The following is a 17,837-nucleotide window of genomic DNA, read 5'->3' as shown; positions in this document are numbered from 1 at the left end:
GTCTGTTTCAGACTAATTAGTAGCTACTTTCAGGAGAAAAAACATCTGATTATTAAATTATAGAATCTGAGCCAGCAGAGTTTTGGCCAGTGTAAAGAAGTCTTGCTAGAATGAAGGAAGTGCAATGCATGCGCCTGTACCAGCTGATATTTTGGACTAGATAAAGTTATAAGAATTCTTAACATTTCTAAGAACCTGTTTCATTAGAGATTATGAAGTTTATATGTATCTGACATGTAAACTGAACTGAATCTGGATGGGGCAGAGGGCACATTGTGTATGTATGTCCTACCACAGTATTTAAAAAGCTGGATGACAACATTTGTACATTTGATAAATGAGAGAGATTAACATTATTCAGGTGATTGCTCAGCTCTGCTCAACAGAACAGAGAAATGAGTTAAACTTTAAGAACTCTACCTGTTGTCTTGTAGACCATGCTGGCATCATTGGCCATGTCTATAGTGATAAATAAAAAGGAGCCAGAGAACAAGCTTCTGTACTGGACCAAAATCACCTACACTGCATAGGCCGGTATCAGCTATCCCTTTGCTTTGTTTTAGGTCACCCTTATTAGTTCTCCCAAAACAATGCCTGGATGTGATTTGGGAAATAGTTGTCTCCAGGCTAGCACTGGCTCCAACTGTAGTAGCTTGGTCTGCTGCTCCCTGGTCAGGAATTTGATATGGTCCCAACACATTTTTTTCCTTCAGCTTCTACCAGATGCCCATACGACACATCCAGAGCACATGACAAGTATGTTTTGGATTCACCAATATAGAGCTGCAGCACAGCTCTCATACTATTCAAGATATTTTAAACTGAAAAATTCACACAAGAAAATAATTGTATCTTAAGGCCATGTGGACACCACAGGGGTCTGGAAAAGATCCAGGGCCAGTTGCTATGTAGCATGGATGCTGTCTGTCTGCTCTAAAGGGGATTAGCCTGAGGGAGTAAGGACACGAGCCAGCAATGCGCGCTTGCAGCCCAGAAAGCCAACTGTATCCCGGGCTGCACAAAAGAATTGTGACCAGCAGGTTGAGGGAGGTGATTCTGCTCCCCTCTTGTGAGAGCCCACCTGCAGTACTGCGTTCAGCTCTGGGGTCCTCCGAATGGGAAAGACATGGACCTGTTGGAGAGGGTCTAGAGGAGGGCCACCAAAACGATCAGAGGGCTGGAACACCTCTCCTATGAGGACAGGCTGAGAGAGTTGGGGTTGTTCAGCCTGGAGAAGAGAAGGCTCTGGGGAGACCTCATGCAGCCTTTCAGTACTTAAAAGGGGCTTATAAGAAAGATGAGGACAGACTATAGTAGGGCCTATTGCAAAAGGACAAGGGGTAAAGGTTTTAAACTAAAGGAGGGTAGATTCAGACTAGATATAAGGAAGAAATTCTTTTACAATGAGGGTGGTGAAACGCTGGAAAAAGTTTCCCAGAGAGGCTGTAGATGCTCCATCCTTGGAAACATTGAAGGTCAGGTTGGACGAGGCTCTGAGCAACCTGATCTAGTTGAAGATGTCCCTGCCCATGGCGGGGGGGGTTGGACTAGATGACCTTTAAATGTCCCTTCCAACCCAAACTATTCTATGATTCTATGTCCCTATCCATTCCACCTGGCCTCTGGGCCAGGAATTGGTGCCTGATCTTTCTTTATGTAGGAATAAAGACACAGACATTTTATATTTTTTTTAAATTAAAAATGAAGTATACATCTCCAGATACCACTCTTTTAAAGATAATTACTAGAGAAACATATATGAAATTTTTGGTACTCACCGAAGTTCTCCATCTGTACTGCTAACTTGCATACCATACCTTGTATTCAGCTGTTGCAGGGCAAATAATTTCCTAAATATGATAAATGGGATCTGCAACAAACAGGCAGTGGTGGAGTTGTAGATGAACATACCAGTGGAGATTGTGATGACGAAGTTGGTTGCGAAGGATCAGGAAGTGGAGAAGTCAAAAGAGTCCTGAAAATTAGACTGTAAGTCCATGATTCTGTTTCCTTCATGCATGTAAATAGTGAATTGGCATATTTTTCACTAATACATACCACTGAATTATCTTGGAAAAGGTATGGAAAAGTTGTCTGTGCAACGTTTCCAAGATTTACAGGAATAGGACTACAATTACAGGATTTCTATGAGCATGGTTGAATATGAGTATCAGTTTCATCATAACACATTAACACATATTTGGCATAATGTAGACTGACCTCAACACAATATTTTAGTTAAATGAAAGGTGTTACAATGACATGTCCCTGTGAGTTAGTACTTTAACATAAAAGATTTGGCAGTTAAGCAGAGAAATTGTTTTAATTTTTCATGGAACTGTGGCGACATAAAAGGTTTAGTTGTGGTAGCTGAATTTCATAGAGAACTGTTGGAACCAATGTACTGTAGCACTCAGCATCGATGCCATTATTACTTCTTGCACATCTTTCTGCTTTTGTTACAGTTTTGGGTTTTGGGGGTTTTATTTGTTTGGGGTTTTGTTTTTCTTTTCTGAAACACATTTGTATCAATTTTCTTCAAAAAATCATTTGTGCACTTCAGTAGCATGGAACCGGAAGCATGAGCAATAGTATTGAAGCACAAGTAAGGTAACTACTTCTCTGAATCAGGACATTATTCTGCATCTCTTATTTCTCTTTGCAGTGTAGAAATATAGGCAGAAATGATGGGAATAGATGCCTGGTATGATCAAAATTACATTTCTGCATTTTGCATTTTTCTTTTTCTGCTTTTTGCATTATTATGCATTTTGCATTGCAAAATTCAGTACTAATAGGTAGGAAGTCAAGGTTGGTGTCAGTCGCTGAGTTTACCTATATTTACTGAATTTGAGTGTGCTCCATGTTTCCAAGCTTAAGTGAGAACCCCAGGTCCTTCTTGACTTGACAGTGAAAAGGCAATTTAGAAATGTGGCCATACAGAAACTGTAGTATATGCTTGCACAGTTCTGATTTGAACAACTGGAGAAATGACACTGAGCATTCTGGGGCATGCCTTAGCAGGTCAGTTTGGAATCAGCCTAAGATGCTGTTGCACTGCTACCTAGTCTATACATTTTCAAGTCCTGCTATAGCTTCTCTAGATGGGATTTTAAAAAATCTGCAAAAAGGTTTGGAAACTTACTTCCTGAGAGTGCCTTTCAAGATTTAACTTTGAAAAAAGAAGTTAGAGATCAAATATTTAAAAACAGATGTACTTTGGAATACTGGATATATTATATCTATTTGATAATGACATTCTATGGTATCAGAAGACTGTAAAATAGTCTTAAAATATGACTAGGGCTATTAAGAAAGTATTAAATGACAAAAGAATTGCAAGAATAGTACATTTTCTTTCGCCCTCGTCTAGTGCATTAGAATTTTCTTCATATTGATATATTTAGTGTAATCTTTTCAAAACGTTAAAAATATAATTAGCCTTCATATTCTCTTTATACTACATGTAATATAAATCTCTAGAATTATAAACTATGTATTAGGCATACTGAAGTTTGCATGTAGTGCTGTTTCATTTGAACTTTTTCTAAGATATTATAGAACAAAAATATGAGTCCATACTGTTCAATATTAAGAGTTGTGCATATATATTGAGTTATTAGTACCTTCAATGAGCCATTGTGATTTTACGGATTTATACTGGCATGCATTTATTATTTGGAATGCACCTTAAAATGTGTCTTGAATGTATACCAGAAGAAGTCCTAGACAACACTACTTTGTTCTGGGGTATCATACATGCTTACTGACGTGGACTTTCTGTCCAGTAGAACTGTTAAAATGTTCCATTTAGTATTAATTTTGTTATAATATAGGTCAAGAAAATATTTTTCTTCATAAATCACTTAAGCGTATATTTAAGATAAATGGAACAGGAGCTTGAACAATTCTTCTTTTGCATCATTGTGATATATGAGTAGGACTTTGGGAATTAAAAGTGAAATTGAAAGTGAAAAAAGTAAATATATTTTAGTAAGCAAACAAACTATCTTCTCAAGATTTATGATTTTACATGAGCAACTAGAATAAAAAAATGAAAAGATAAACAACATCATGATTTAAGCTGGTAGAATTTTCTTACCTTCAGATGACTGGTATCAATTTCAAGCTAAGTCAGATCCTAAACTCCTTGGTTTTAAACTGAAAAGCTAGATTTACTCTGGTGATACTGCTTACTGCTTTTTGAAAAGCACAGCTGAACTTCAGCTAAGCCTAGAGGTTGACTACAGAATGTTTGATCCTCGGTGTTAACTTGTTAGTACTAGTGCTTTTTTGTGTGTCCTAATTTTTTTTTAGTCACATCAAAATAGCTAGAAATGTCTGAGTACTCTTCTGTATTTAGATATGGTTTGCATTTTGTTATATATGTCATGGGAGACCAACCAAACTTGATTTGTTATATAGAAATTTATATTTGTAGTCCTAAATAAACTGATACGAAAAAGAAAAAACCCCACACTTGCAGTGTAAGCAAGATCAACAAGTTAGATTTGTTCAAATCCAACCCTTCACAAGCTTCTGATCTGCAAATGCTTGTGATCTTACTCAGAAGTCAAGCTCAAGAATTGCTGTACATCTGTACAATATTACTTTGTTTCTTCTGCTGTATAACAGACTATTCTTCAGGTTTTCCACACTTACATGCTGCTTCTGTGCATTATAAAACACTAGTTTGTAAGTGTAACATGACCACATTTTTAAACTGAAAACCAAACCTCAGCTGCAGTAGAACTGGAGGGGTAGAGACACAATGGGTTGAGTTGGCCAATGTCCACATAGCAACTTAGGAATCATGGCAGAATTAAAATGACATACGTTAAAAATATCAGTAGCACAGTGTTTCATTGCTGTTGACTTTCAGTTTGTGAAAAACAGTAAGAGAACCATAAAGACAGAAGGTAGAAATAAGGTGAGGCAAAGAAAATGTAAATGTGGGTCATAATCCTCTTTATAGTACAGAGAAATAGTCTTCCATCTATATTGATAAATGGGTGACAAACATATAAAAAACACAAATGACACCAGGATTGAACTGAAGCACCAAATAGTTTGAATGTGAGTATGAACTCAACCTTTACTGTTGCAGTTTTAAACACATACTTGCTACAGTCATTTTGTCTAAGAAGAACTTTTAAGTAAAAAGCACTTTCAAGAAGTTTTACTAAGCTCTAGAAACCAGATACTTACTTTCTTGTCTTAGGTAAGCATTGTTATAGGACTTTACAATGCATTTATGATTTTTGAAGCTCAAAAAAGAATTATGATTTATACAATGGGTAAGTTATTTAATAATGATTTCCTTTTAATGTGTCACATTAAAATGGGTGAAAAAAGATTATTTGTGGGGTTTAGTAACACACACATTTTAACTGTATCCATTATGCACACGATTAATTCATTTTACTTTATACTTTTTTGATACATGGAGACATACAGACGGTATTATTTTTCCCTCACCAAAGAAGTTTTTTACAGTCTTTTTCTTCTGGGCAACTTTGCGTTCTCTCATAATCAGCCAGGAAAGAAAGGGGGATTACTACCTATTTTGTACTATAATAGAGTCTGGAAGTCCTAGCCAAAGCCCAGGCTCCTTTTTGTTAGCTATTCCAGACATTTTCACCAAGGAAATGATCCTGTCTGCAACAAATTCATAATCTTAATAAGCTAATAAAGTATGATACAGAAGTAGCCCTTTTAAGTACATTGCTTTGTATAAAAATAAAGTATAAAGACACATCCACCTTTTTTTTGACACCATGTCATTGCCTTCTGAACATGTGTATGATCCCCAGACCTGGAAGAAACAGAGGGGAAGGGAGGAGATATGTTTCTGCCTAGACAAACCTCTAGCAATTTTATGTGAACACATAGCCTCTGAAGTCAAAGATGACTTATTTCTGAACTCAGAGCTACAGATGTGAGAATTGTCTTCATTTAGTGTTGGAGACTGACAAATGTGTGGTGACAGGGTTTAGGCTTTGGAAGGCCAATGAAAAGATTTGGTATTTATGACAGAAAAGTGATAGCCCTAGCATTACACTAGTGCTTAAAATATGTTGTATTTTGAAAAATTCTGGTTTTCATATCAAACAGTCAATCCTTACGTTACATTCAGTGTTTCAAAGCCCTACAATTGCGCTGACTGCTTTGGTCTTCGTAAGTACTTTTAAAATATAGCAAATTGGTGCAGTTATTTGAAGGAATGGTACTAGAAAGGGTAGTGTACTTTAAATGTATAAAATAAACAGTAGTATAAAGTCTTGACACTTCATTTGCTAGTTTTATTCTACTCTAACCCAGGAGCTCCCACAGGACTATTTCATGCGTCACAATGAATTACCTCCTCAAAAAACCCTGCAGAATGGCAGAGGTAATAACAACAAATACTTATCACCTATATATTGATTTGAATCTGTTTTCAAATAGCTCTGTGAGGAAGGGCTAATCCTGATATCACTCCTCTGAGCCACTCAATACCATCTATCAAAATTCTCATAAGACTTTTAACAAGACCAACAATTTTCTGAAAAGTGGTCTACCACTGCTTTGTCTTTCTTTTCTCATTTTAACATGCAATGCAGGTGTTTCTTTACTACAGCCAGAGATCTCCTAGTTCAGGGCTCATATATGGAGAAATATCAGGGATGTCTTTGTGCTTAAGGTATATACAGGCAAGCCTTGTCTCTCACTTGCTAGATTTTTCTCTCACCTGATATTCATCCTGTCTGAGGAAAAAAGTCTCCAAAATGTTTTATTGGTAGGACTACTTAATCTGTAGATTATTATTTTCTTGTTCAGCCTCTGCAATAGAGGTAATATAACTTGGAAGAGGCTTTATGTTGTGATCTCTCTATTAAAAGAGGGTACTATGATTCAAATAAACCAGTCTGTGTCTCTTATCTGATGTTATACTGCATTCTCAGGTCTCAAACATCCTTTCTCCTCTTTCTGCTCCTTCACCCACTTCAGTAGAGTTGCTTTTTTCTTTTTTTCAAATCTGATTCTGATGGCATCTTCTGTGACCAAAACTACTTCAAGCTGGCAATAAAATCTCTGTTATGATGTTCGCCATCTGTTATATTGTTTTAAACTCTTATCTGCATTCTGTGTTACCACAGTAAAGGAAGAGATCCCTTATGTCGGAGTAGGATTTCAGGCTTTATTTTGTTTACATGCAACACTATTCTTCCTAATCCCCCATTGTTAATGTAAAGTGTTCTTATTCAGGTGTCTTTGGAAGGGCTACATGTCTTCACTGTTTATAAGTTCACTCAGTTCAGAACATTAAAAATGAATTAAAAAAATAGTTCTTGCTGTGAACCCCAAACTTGGTCTAAAAATTGCACTAACTTTTAATACTTGCTTTTATACTCAGATTTTATATTGTGTTTTGTGGAATAGGTATGATCAATAATTTCTTGTTTAGCTAGAAGAACTGACATTTAATGATGGTGCTTGATATATTTTAATGGAATCGAATGCAGACTTTTTTAACCTTACAAAATTCTCCAGAAACAGACTGTGTGTATTCCCCATCTCATAATTCTGTCTATAGTTGGTGGTTTGTCTTTGAGCAAACATGTCTGAAAGATGCTTGTGGAGAAGGAGCAGAAAATAAGGCATCTTACAGAACAAGCCACCCCATTTTGAAATGCAAGAAGAGTGCCTTGCCCCACTCTAGCACCTGCTATGACTTCTGCACTAATTCCAGGCAAAAACATGTTTTCACACAGGTGTTTTTACCCTCCGTGTTTCATAGGAGTACCATTCAGAATTAATTTTATAGTCCACAGCAGGAGACTTGATGTATTATTCACTGTCAGGACTGTTTGAGCAAGGACTGTATCTGTAATTGGCTTTCTGGTCCTCTGTAATTACTTCCACGCTTTTTGGCCTAAAATTAGGTGAAACAAGTAGATGGTGTATTACTTCATACATATACATACATTTGTTCAGTATGTAACTTGTTGGTTCAAACAGCACAAAAGTGCCTACATATCTGGAAGATCAATCAGAAGAATTTGGGGTTTTTTTACCCTCTCTATCCAAGGAAACATCCTGAAGGATGCTTCTGCTGGTGAAAAGGAAAAGTTAGAAGGAAGTGAATGCATCCACGGAGAGGAGTAAGCTTTCCTTCCTCCCATGTTAATTGGAGCCCCAGTATTCTCCAGGCTGATAAATTACCCTTTTATTACTCCATTACCACATAAAATGACTATCTCCTCCAGGATGCCAACTTTATTCCTATGTATAGCCAATTAGTCTAGAGGTAGTTTAGATGATACACAAGCTCCATCATACCTTGACCACACAATACCATATTCTGCATTTCTCTGATTATTCCAAAAAGGAGCTCCTGAAGAGCTGTAATCTTCACAGGAGAACCCAGATCAGAAAAGGACGTACCGGAGTATATCCTCTGTGCTTAAGTTTGGGAGGCATAAAGCAGTAGGCACCAGGTTTTTTTGAAAGTTGCTAAAAACTGAGAAATAATAAGTTGGAATTTGTTCAACAGGCAGCTGGTGGACTCTAACACTTTTGCAAGAGTGGCACTGGCTACTTCCCTTCTGCTGCTGTGGCAGTAAGAAAGCATTTAGGCCATTCTCTATCCAGATAAATAGCTATGTCCTGGTTTCGGCTGGGATAGAGTTAGTTGTCTTCCTAGTAGCTGGTACAGTGCTATGTCTTGGATTCAATATGAGAAGAATGTTGATAACACACTGATGTTTTCAGTTGTTGCTCAGTAGTGTTTAGACTAAGTCAAGGATTTTTCAGCTTCTCATGCCCAGCCAGCGAGAAAGCTGGAGGGGCACAAGAAGTTGGCACAGGACACAGCCAGGGCAGCTGACCCAAACTGGCCAACGGGGTATTCCATACCGTGGGACGTCATGCCCAGTATATAAACTGGGGGGAGTGGGGGTGGGGGGATCGCTGCTCGGGAACTAACTGGGCATTGGTTGGTGGGTGGTGAGCAGTTTCATTGTACATCACTTGTATATTCCAATCCTATTATTATTATTATTATTATTATTATTGTCATTTTAATATTGTTATTATTACCATTATTAGTCTCTTCCCTTCTGTTCTATTAAACTGTTCTTATCTCAACCCACAAGTTTTACTTTTTTTTTCTGATTCTCTCCCCCATCCCGCTGGGCGGGGAGGTAGTGAGTAAGCGGCTGCATGGTGCTTAGTTGCTGGCTGGGGTTAAACCACGACAAGCTATAACATCTATTATCATTCCTTTTCCTCAGGAAATATAAAAGAATGAATAAGAAAGCAATATACATTGGTACTTTGCTGGAAAGTTTGTTTCTTTACTGGTAACCATGAGTGCTAATATTTATACATTGGTTTAATGAAAGAATACATGCAGTAAAAGGCTCCAATTTTCTGGTAACTTCAAAATTAGTGGTATTATTATAAGTTAATTCCCATCAAAATATAACCTCATGTTATTAATGCAGGTCATTTGTAATAATTACACTGCTCTGATGTGCTGTGTTTTAGACCAGTGAGTATGCTTTTTAAATGCATTTTGATAACTTAAAACCTTTGAAGAATAATTGTGCTTCTTTGTTTGTGTTTGTGGTAAGCTCTGTCATAACAATCTTCATGTGGAGAGTAACATGTTAATACCAGGCAATGCACTGTCGAAAAGTACAAAATTTTATATTAGCTGACTTTATTTCTGCCTTTGTGTGAATTCCCTCAGCAAATTTTATGTAACCCTTTCCCTTATTTGTTTCTGAATTAACAGTCCAACCTGACAGTACAGCTTCAATCCATTACTCAGGTTAAATTCATCACTCAAGAAGTACAAATGTTGACTCCTGACAAATGATTGTATTCAAGAGAGAGAGTTGATACTCTTTAAATAGGAAACAACTAAAACTTGAAAAGTCATTATTTGTTTTTTCCAATGCATAATATGAATATACAGGTCACACCTTTTTGCAAAATAAGATACAAGGAAGTTGTCTTGTAACTTTTCTCAGTTTTTACATGGCATTTCAAAGAGAATTGCTTTGTTTTTTCTCTCACTGCTTCAGGTCATTATACATCCAGCAACTTTACCTGTGCAAACTTCATAGGCTGGTAAAGGTCTATGCATAGGAGTGCACAAGTGATTTGGGGTTTTTTTTGTGGAAATCATTGGAACTTGTGTATCACTGTGGCTTTGTTTATGCTTCAGTAATTTAGATCATTATGTATTTCTGTGCCAACACTTCATCATGCATACAGAAAAATCTTTGAACTTCATATGTGTTGACAATATGTATCGTCTTGCTGAAAGAAAATACTGATTTATTGAAATGCAAATTTTCCACAGGAAAGTACTGATTACAATAAATCTTTCTCTTCGAAAGATTTTCAGTTCCCCAAAAGAGGAGGGAAAGAGAGACAAGAGCTCAGATTATGACCGCCTTCCTGTGAGAAGGAAGAGTGAGATACCCCTAGCCTCCCAATTAATATTATCCTATGAGAACACTATTGATGTTTTATGTGGTATCATCAAAGTTGTGTGATTTGCTAATCCAATCCCCTCAAATGAGCCAGTGGAAAATGGGTTAAGGTTAGTCCTTCAAAAAGCAGCAGATTATGCCCAAATACGTTGTCTCCTATCTTTATCTATTATAAGTCTGTCTCTCTCTGGTCCAAAGACTCTTCAGTTATTTGGATAGAGTAGGAAAAACTAGAGGGATAATAATCAGGCTAAGTCTCTAGAGCTGTGGTTAAAGCCATCCAGCTTTGGGGGGAAAACAGAATAACCACCTTACTAGTGTCTGACCTGAATTTAGGTCTTTGTTTTCTTAAAACAACTTTTAAAAGGTTTATGTTTCATCCCATTAACAGATAAGAACTTTCAAAATTTCATCAAAGGAAAAGCAAATATTGTGTCCAACTCTTAAAAAAAGAAGTGCACTTTTATGTATTTTTTTCATACAAAACATTAAAATTCCTTATCTACTCTAGATTAAGTTATGTACTATTTACTTTTGCATGTGCATCTGAGATATGCAAAACCAAGTCAAAATACACTGCTTGTTTATGCAAAGTCTGGCTAACTGGAAAATAATAAGGCTAATATATGTTACCTTTTAAATGAGTTCTGATCAAGTTCTTTCTGAAGTCAGTAGGCATCATTTCACTGACTTCATAGGAGCTTGTGTTTTCCAGAGGGACCACGTAATGACTTTAGTAGGAGTTACAGAGTTCTAATTATATTTTAAAAGGAATTACCTTATAATAATACCACTAATTCCGAAGTTACTAGAAAATTGGAGCCTTTTACTGCATGTATTATTTCATTGAACCAATGTCTAATATTATAATTACATTTCTAATAATTTCTTATTATTAATCAATTATAATTCAATCAATATTTTAATTATTTTAATGTGTTGTTTGAAATGTGCTTTATAATAATGTATTGACAATCTGAAGATAAGATTTTTTTATAACTCATGATCAGTGTGTTCGAACCACATTTACTGTTCTATCAAATCCTTCCATGAATTCAGTGGAAGAGAATTTACATTGTTTTCCTGTATACAAAATAAAAATGAGCATGAGTTTTACCACAAAAATATGTTTCTTTCAAGCAAACGTGTTTAAAACAATCCCTTTCTCTAAGTGGTGATGTCTAATCCTCAAAAAGCTATGAGTTTTTGCTTCAAATAATCATCCAAAAGTTAAGATATTTTTGAAAAACAGACCTTCTGAAGAGTCACTTTCATCTCCAGTTGGCCTCTTATGTGATTTTATTATCTCTAAGAGATCTTTCTTTAACTCATAATTTTGAATTTTCTAAGTCTGTCACAAGTGAATTGATTTTTAAACTCTTGTTCATGTTTTGGAAAGGCTGGGTTTGGAGACAAAATTAGCAAAGATCTGAATATTTGCTTTGGAATTTTGGCCTGCTCTGTATTTTTATTCCATATTTTAATATAATTTTATTGGGGGAAGTGGGGAGTGGCATCCCACAGTTGATATCACATTTCTCATACTGTCTGTGATAGCTTTTATTATCCACTTTTGGTGATTCTTTTACTCTTCCAGTGTATTTCCACTGTACTGACATAAACCCTCAAAGAAAATGTAAGAAAGAGGGGGGTTTTTTTGGTAGAAATTGACTCTACTTATTACTTTGAGGGAAAGAAAATAAAAAGGCAACCTTTATGCAGTTTGAAAGGATTATCATATTCTAGTAACAATTCCCTAAAATGATCAGATTAGCTACTTCAATGTTATGGTAAAAACTCTACCTTTTTACCACCCAAAATCTAAACATGAATGTTGGAAAATAGCTATACACTACTGTTCATTTCTTTATTTTCCTCAGAATGTAATCTTACTTTAATAACAATTGATACAGGGACAGAATTTTTCTTCATGTTAGCTATTTATAATGAAAACATCTGTGCTTGCACTAAGAAATTTAGACTTCTTTATAGTCACTGTAAACAAATAAACATGTATCACTGGAAATGAATAAACATGAGGGCACAATTCCTTAGGCCTATATCAAGCATCTCTGTTAAGATGAGAATTGTGCCCTACAACCCTTATTTCTCTCAACCAGTTGTAAAAGGACTCAAGCTTCAGTAGCTTAAGTACAGATATCTATAGTTAGACAAGACCTTACCTAAGTTAGCTTCTTTTGCTTTCACTGTGGGTTTGATTTCATTTTTTTCATTTCATTGAAACCTTATTTTTAGGTAAGGGTTAACTATTATTCAATGTACTTTACAGTCTTATTGTCAAGATCACTAATGATTTGTTAAAACATAAAATAGAGGGGCTACTTGCAAGTACAGCTAATAAGGCTTGTAAAATGGAATTCATGTTGTCTGAAAAGTCTCGTTTGCTAGGAGAATAAATCTTTCCTTTTTTCCATCATCTATGATGGAGAAAATAGTTACTGGTGCAAAAGGTTGTGGGAGTGGCTATGAATCCCATGGTGTGTTTGGTTATCAAACTGTCTTAGTACCTGGTTTATCTGTTTCTTTTTTTAGATTGGGAACACAGAAAAACAGATGTTAAAACTACAACAAACCAAAACTTTCATGACTATTATGTTAAAAAGGAATTATTTCACTGAATTGAAAAGGAACTGTAAAACACTTTTTTAATCAGGTTATGAAAGAATCTGCTTCTTTTTCAAAGTTGTGAATCACATCAGACTTTTATCTTTCAATCTATTTTTTTAAACAGATTGTAACGATAACAAATGTCACACTTCTGTATACTCAAAGGTAGTTTATAATCAAAGGTAGTTCCTCTGCCTGTCATGTGTCTCCAGTCTTCATTATATTCTTTAAAAAAATCAGTGTGTGATCTCCTGAGAGTTCCGTTTGCAACTTGTGCTAAGACTTAAATTAGATTAATTTCATATTTGCGTCTTCCACTATTAATGATTATAACTCCAATGCCTTGAATAATCTGCTGCTTGGTAATTCATGTTCAGACCATTTTTTAACTTTTATTTAAAAGAGAATCAATTAATTTCTGTTTGTTACAGAAACTTAGCACTATGGTTTTTTCCTAGAAATAATGTATATGGGAGGTGTGACTATGCAAGACCTAGTTCTTAAAATCTGCAAAACATGTGTGAATATAAAAAAAAATAAATCAGAAAAAGTTTCCCAAGAAGGGTGAATCTATTCTAAAATGCTCAATTATGACCTATGTTCTCTGAAGCAATGTATCTGCAAGGCAGCAACTGAGTTTCCTTTTCTTTTGTTGTTCTAAAGGGAAGTGGTTAGACATCTATAATTCCAATCTGGCCTATGAATGTGATGCCTCTTTTCTACAATTAGTCTGCTAATAGGCACAAGTACTGTTTTTTACTTTCTAGGAAGAAATGTATGGAAAAGATTTCAGGACATGGTTTAGTAGGCATGGTGGTGTTGGGTTGATGGCTGGACTCGATGATCTTAAAGGTCTTTTCCAACCTAAATGATTCTATGATTCTGTGATTCTATGGTTCCAAGATAGTGCAAGGGAAAAAGTATTCTTTGTACCCTGATCCTCTTGGAAGGATTCCCCTCTAGATCAGACACCTAATTGTAGGGGCGGGACTCAGTTGCCTGGACATGCTATCATTTTAGCAGATCATTTCAGGAGTCTGTTTCAGTACATGGTCACTAGTATCTTTTGACTGTATGAACTGTGTTTCCAGTGACTATAGCAGGAGCTAGCTCACATTAAACCTTGTAGATACCTATATTTAGGTAAGTGAATCTGGAGATAAATTCCACTCTTTGTGTTTTCAGAGGTTGGCTGACTAGAACAACTGTCTGCCAGATGTTGGCCAGCAGCAGTGAGATTAACAGTGAGATTAACTCATGCATAACATGAGTAATTTTGTTACTTGGAGCCCCATTAAGCAGATTGTGCTCAAGGCCAGATGTGCTTAAGGAAGGGAAAATCTCCTGCTTCATTGTGATTTACCCAGTTGCAGAAACAGAGGGTTATGCCACAGCTCAAGAGACACAGACTTCATCAAAGGCATCTTTTGTAGCACCATATAGTCACTAGTATTTTTCATGTCAAATCCATTATGTCTCTGAAACATGGATCTTTTCTCCCATTTGGCTTCCTTTCTTAAGTATATGTTGTATGCAGTCATCCCAGGTAACTGCTTTTATAGCACAAGGTTAAACTAAAGGCCCCCTGAGTAGCTGGTACATCTCTTATTCAGACATATGATCTGGGCTTGTTATGAACATTGTGATCATGGACAGATCAGGATGTATGAGAAATAGGCAGAAATGTCCTTGTTCACTAACTTTATTGTATCCGTTCCACCATTTTTCATTTTTTTTCAATGTTTATAGACTTAAATAGAAATGCTGATTTGGGTGAGACTCCATCTCCAAGGCCAAAGGGTGGATCCCGTGACCAGCTTTAGGATGTGAGAAACACAGTTCAGGACACTTACACAGGTGATAGTGATGTAGAAAGTATAACACCCTTAAGAGGGTGTTACGGATTGCAACAGTGACATTTGGAAAATATGTCAGTTGTTAGACAGAGTGGAGACAGCTGGCTGTTAAAAAATACTATTTCTGACATACCAAGAAGCAAAATCAGAATATGACAGTTTTTCTTAAAGGAAGAAGCTACGTATGAGCTAAGTATCTGCAAAATAACCACTTAGTACATATTGTTTCAATACCTTACATAGATAAATTCAGTCATTAGTAAAAAAAAAGAAGGAACTATTAATTAAGGTGAAGGTTTCCTAATCAAATTGTTCAGCAAAAGGTAGTTATAGACAAAAATATTGATCATAAACTGTGAATTGCAGAAGTACTCAAAATTTATTAAACCAATTATTGTTTGCTAAATGTTGGCTAGTTAAAAGTGCACATCGTGGATTTTATATTCAATAATTAAATGTGGGTGCTCATATATTTAAATGAAGATAATAAGGAACTTGAATAGGTTTCCAGTTTACAATGTGCTAGTCTCTGGTAGCTCCAAGACTTAAACACACCTTAAATATAGGCAAACTAAGAGCACCAACTATTGTATGCAAATTGATTTAGTTGAGAAGGTAGCCTCTGCTGCCCGCCTTGCCCATCCTCTGGAGCTCTATCTTCTCTAGCCAGTATAGTTGAATGACATATGATGCTTGACCTCCACTGTAACTGTTTGGAGACCAACACTTTAAGGCAAACTGAATGTGCTTCTGTTATATGTTAATATAGATGTGGTGGGTTGATTTGGCTAGTTACCAGATACCCACCCAGCTGATCTCTCTTTCCCCCTCCTCAACAAATGATAAAGAAAATATGATAAGATGAAAAATTTCATGTGTTGAGATAAAAACAGGGAGATCACTTACCAATTATCATTACGAGTGAAAAAAGACTAAGCCTGGGGAAAATTAATTTAATTTCTTGCCAACTAGAGTAAGATGGTTAGAAACAAACACCTTCCACCCGTCACCCACCTTTTTTCACTCAACTTCACTCTTCATTCCCAGCTCCTTTACCTCCTCCCACCACCGAGTGGTGCAGGGGTGACAGGGAATGGGGGTTGCAGTCAATTCATAACAGCTCCTCTCTGCTGCTCCTTCCTCCTCACATTTTCTTCCCTGCTCCAGCACAGGCTCCTCTCCACAAGCTGCAGCTTCCTTCAGGGCACATCCACCTGCTCCAGCGTGGAGTCCTCCACAGGCCGCGGTGTGGTTATCATCAGCTCCAGTGTGGTGCTCTGCATGGGCTGCAATGAGACAACCTGCTCCGTTGTAGTCCTCTCCATGGGCTGCAGGGGAGTTTTTGCTCTGGCACCTGGAGCACCTCCTCCCTCTCCTTCTTCTCTCATCTTGGTGTTCACAGGGTTGTTTCTCTCACTTTTTTTTTTTTTTTCCCCTCACTCCTCACACTGCCAGCCAGCATTTTGCCCTTTCTTAAATACATTTTCCCCGAGGCACCACCACCTTGACTGATGGGGCTTAGCTGTGTCCTGAGGTGGGTCCACTGGATCCAACTGGAACTGTGTCTGGCACAAAGCAGCCCCAGTCTCTCCTCACAGAGATCTCCCCGGCGGCCCCCCGCTGCTGGCACCTGGCCACATAAACACAGTGCAATAGCACACTGGGCACTGGTGTGTCAGGTATCACAGGGGACTCCTCTGTCCTTACCAAGGGGGAATAACTTTTGGAAGTGGGGCCAAGCAGACAGGTTGAGGAAGTTCTCAGCTCAGCTTAATTACTTGCTGCTTAATCCAGCCCTGGTCATGAGCCAGCACTCTGGACAGCCCGGTGGGCTCAACTGTGAGTCTACTGCTGTACTCACACTGCAGAAAGGGCAAAATTTGGAAGGTTTAGCCTGTCAGATGGAAAAAACTGTTAGTTTTTTTACAGCTCTGTTTGCAGTAAGTTAACAAGTGTGCTGCTCCATGAATTCTTGTTTTAATTTAATTTTATCAGATTTTTCAAAGTAAAAATCAGAGATAATGTCTTGCCTGTAGATCTGCTTAGGTACAGTCAGGACTTCAGCAGTTCTAGATCCTATGCAAAGTATTTTTGATAGATTCGGGACTAGTTCTTTTGAGACAGTTACCAACTACCAAAATCCCCGCAGCTTCACATTGTGAAAAATGGTCCCAGGATTGACACATTTGTTAACAACTTCTGCAGAAAAAGGAAAAATTCAATACATGATAGAAATAAATGGCAACTTCTCATGACCTGGACCAGTCATGGCCCAGGACTGAGCTGCCAGTGATCGCACTTCAAGGGTCTTGTCAGTGGACTGAGGAAGTTGCTGCTTCTGCTTCTCAAGATTCACTTCTTCTTTGAAAGCACCAAGCAAGATGTGTGATGTATAATGTCATAGCATATATCATAAAAAAGGAAAATGTAATATATAATTAAAGAGATTGTGATAAAATCTGTGAACTCAGTAACATTTTTATGAAGTTATAAAGTAGTTTTCTAGTAAAATATCAAATATAATATTCAGTTCATTAACAACTCTCATTATCTCCAAATCCATAAACATTAATTCATTTTACTGTGCAGCAATCTCTACAAAATGTAAGTCATAAAACGTAAAAGTGTTTAAAGAGATGGATTCAAAAAGAGAATAATCAGATTTTTCTTCTCTTCTAGTCAGTCCTATCTATTGCCTTTTTCCCTCCTTTTTTATTGCTCCTCCTTTTTATAATTAACTACCATTTGTCATCTTATGTCAACTGATACGATTATGTGTCATTATTTAGGATACTAATATCCCTAGAAGCAGTTGCTTCACACATAAACTCTCATGCCCAAATGGCCACTTACCAAAGAACTAGAT

General features: G+C 36.8%; 1 protein-coding gene across 1 annotated transcript in view; it reads left to right on the top strand.

Moving 5' to 3' along the window:
* The window catches only part of GPC5 (glypican 5), a 732,586-nt gene that overhangs the window by 400,939 nt on the left and 313,810 nt on the right, over nt 1-17,837 (top strand). The window contains 1 exon segment of the mRNA XM_052785786.1: nt 1,829-1,989. Within this exon segment, the coding sequence (XP_052641746.1) occupies nt 1,829-1,989 (161 nt within the window).

The sequence above is a fragment of the Harpia harpyja genome, chromosome 4 (assembly GCF_026419915.1).
Source record: "Harpia harpyja isolate bHarHar1 chromosome 4, bHarHar1 primary haplotype, whole genome shotgun sequence".
Taxonomy (NCBI): Eukaryota; Metazoa; Chordata; class Aves; order Accipitriformes; family Accipitridae; genus Harpia; species Harpia harpyja.
Note: the sequence above shows the minus strand (reverse complement) of the source record. Positions and strands in the feature narration are given on the sequence as shown.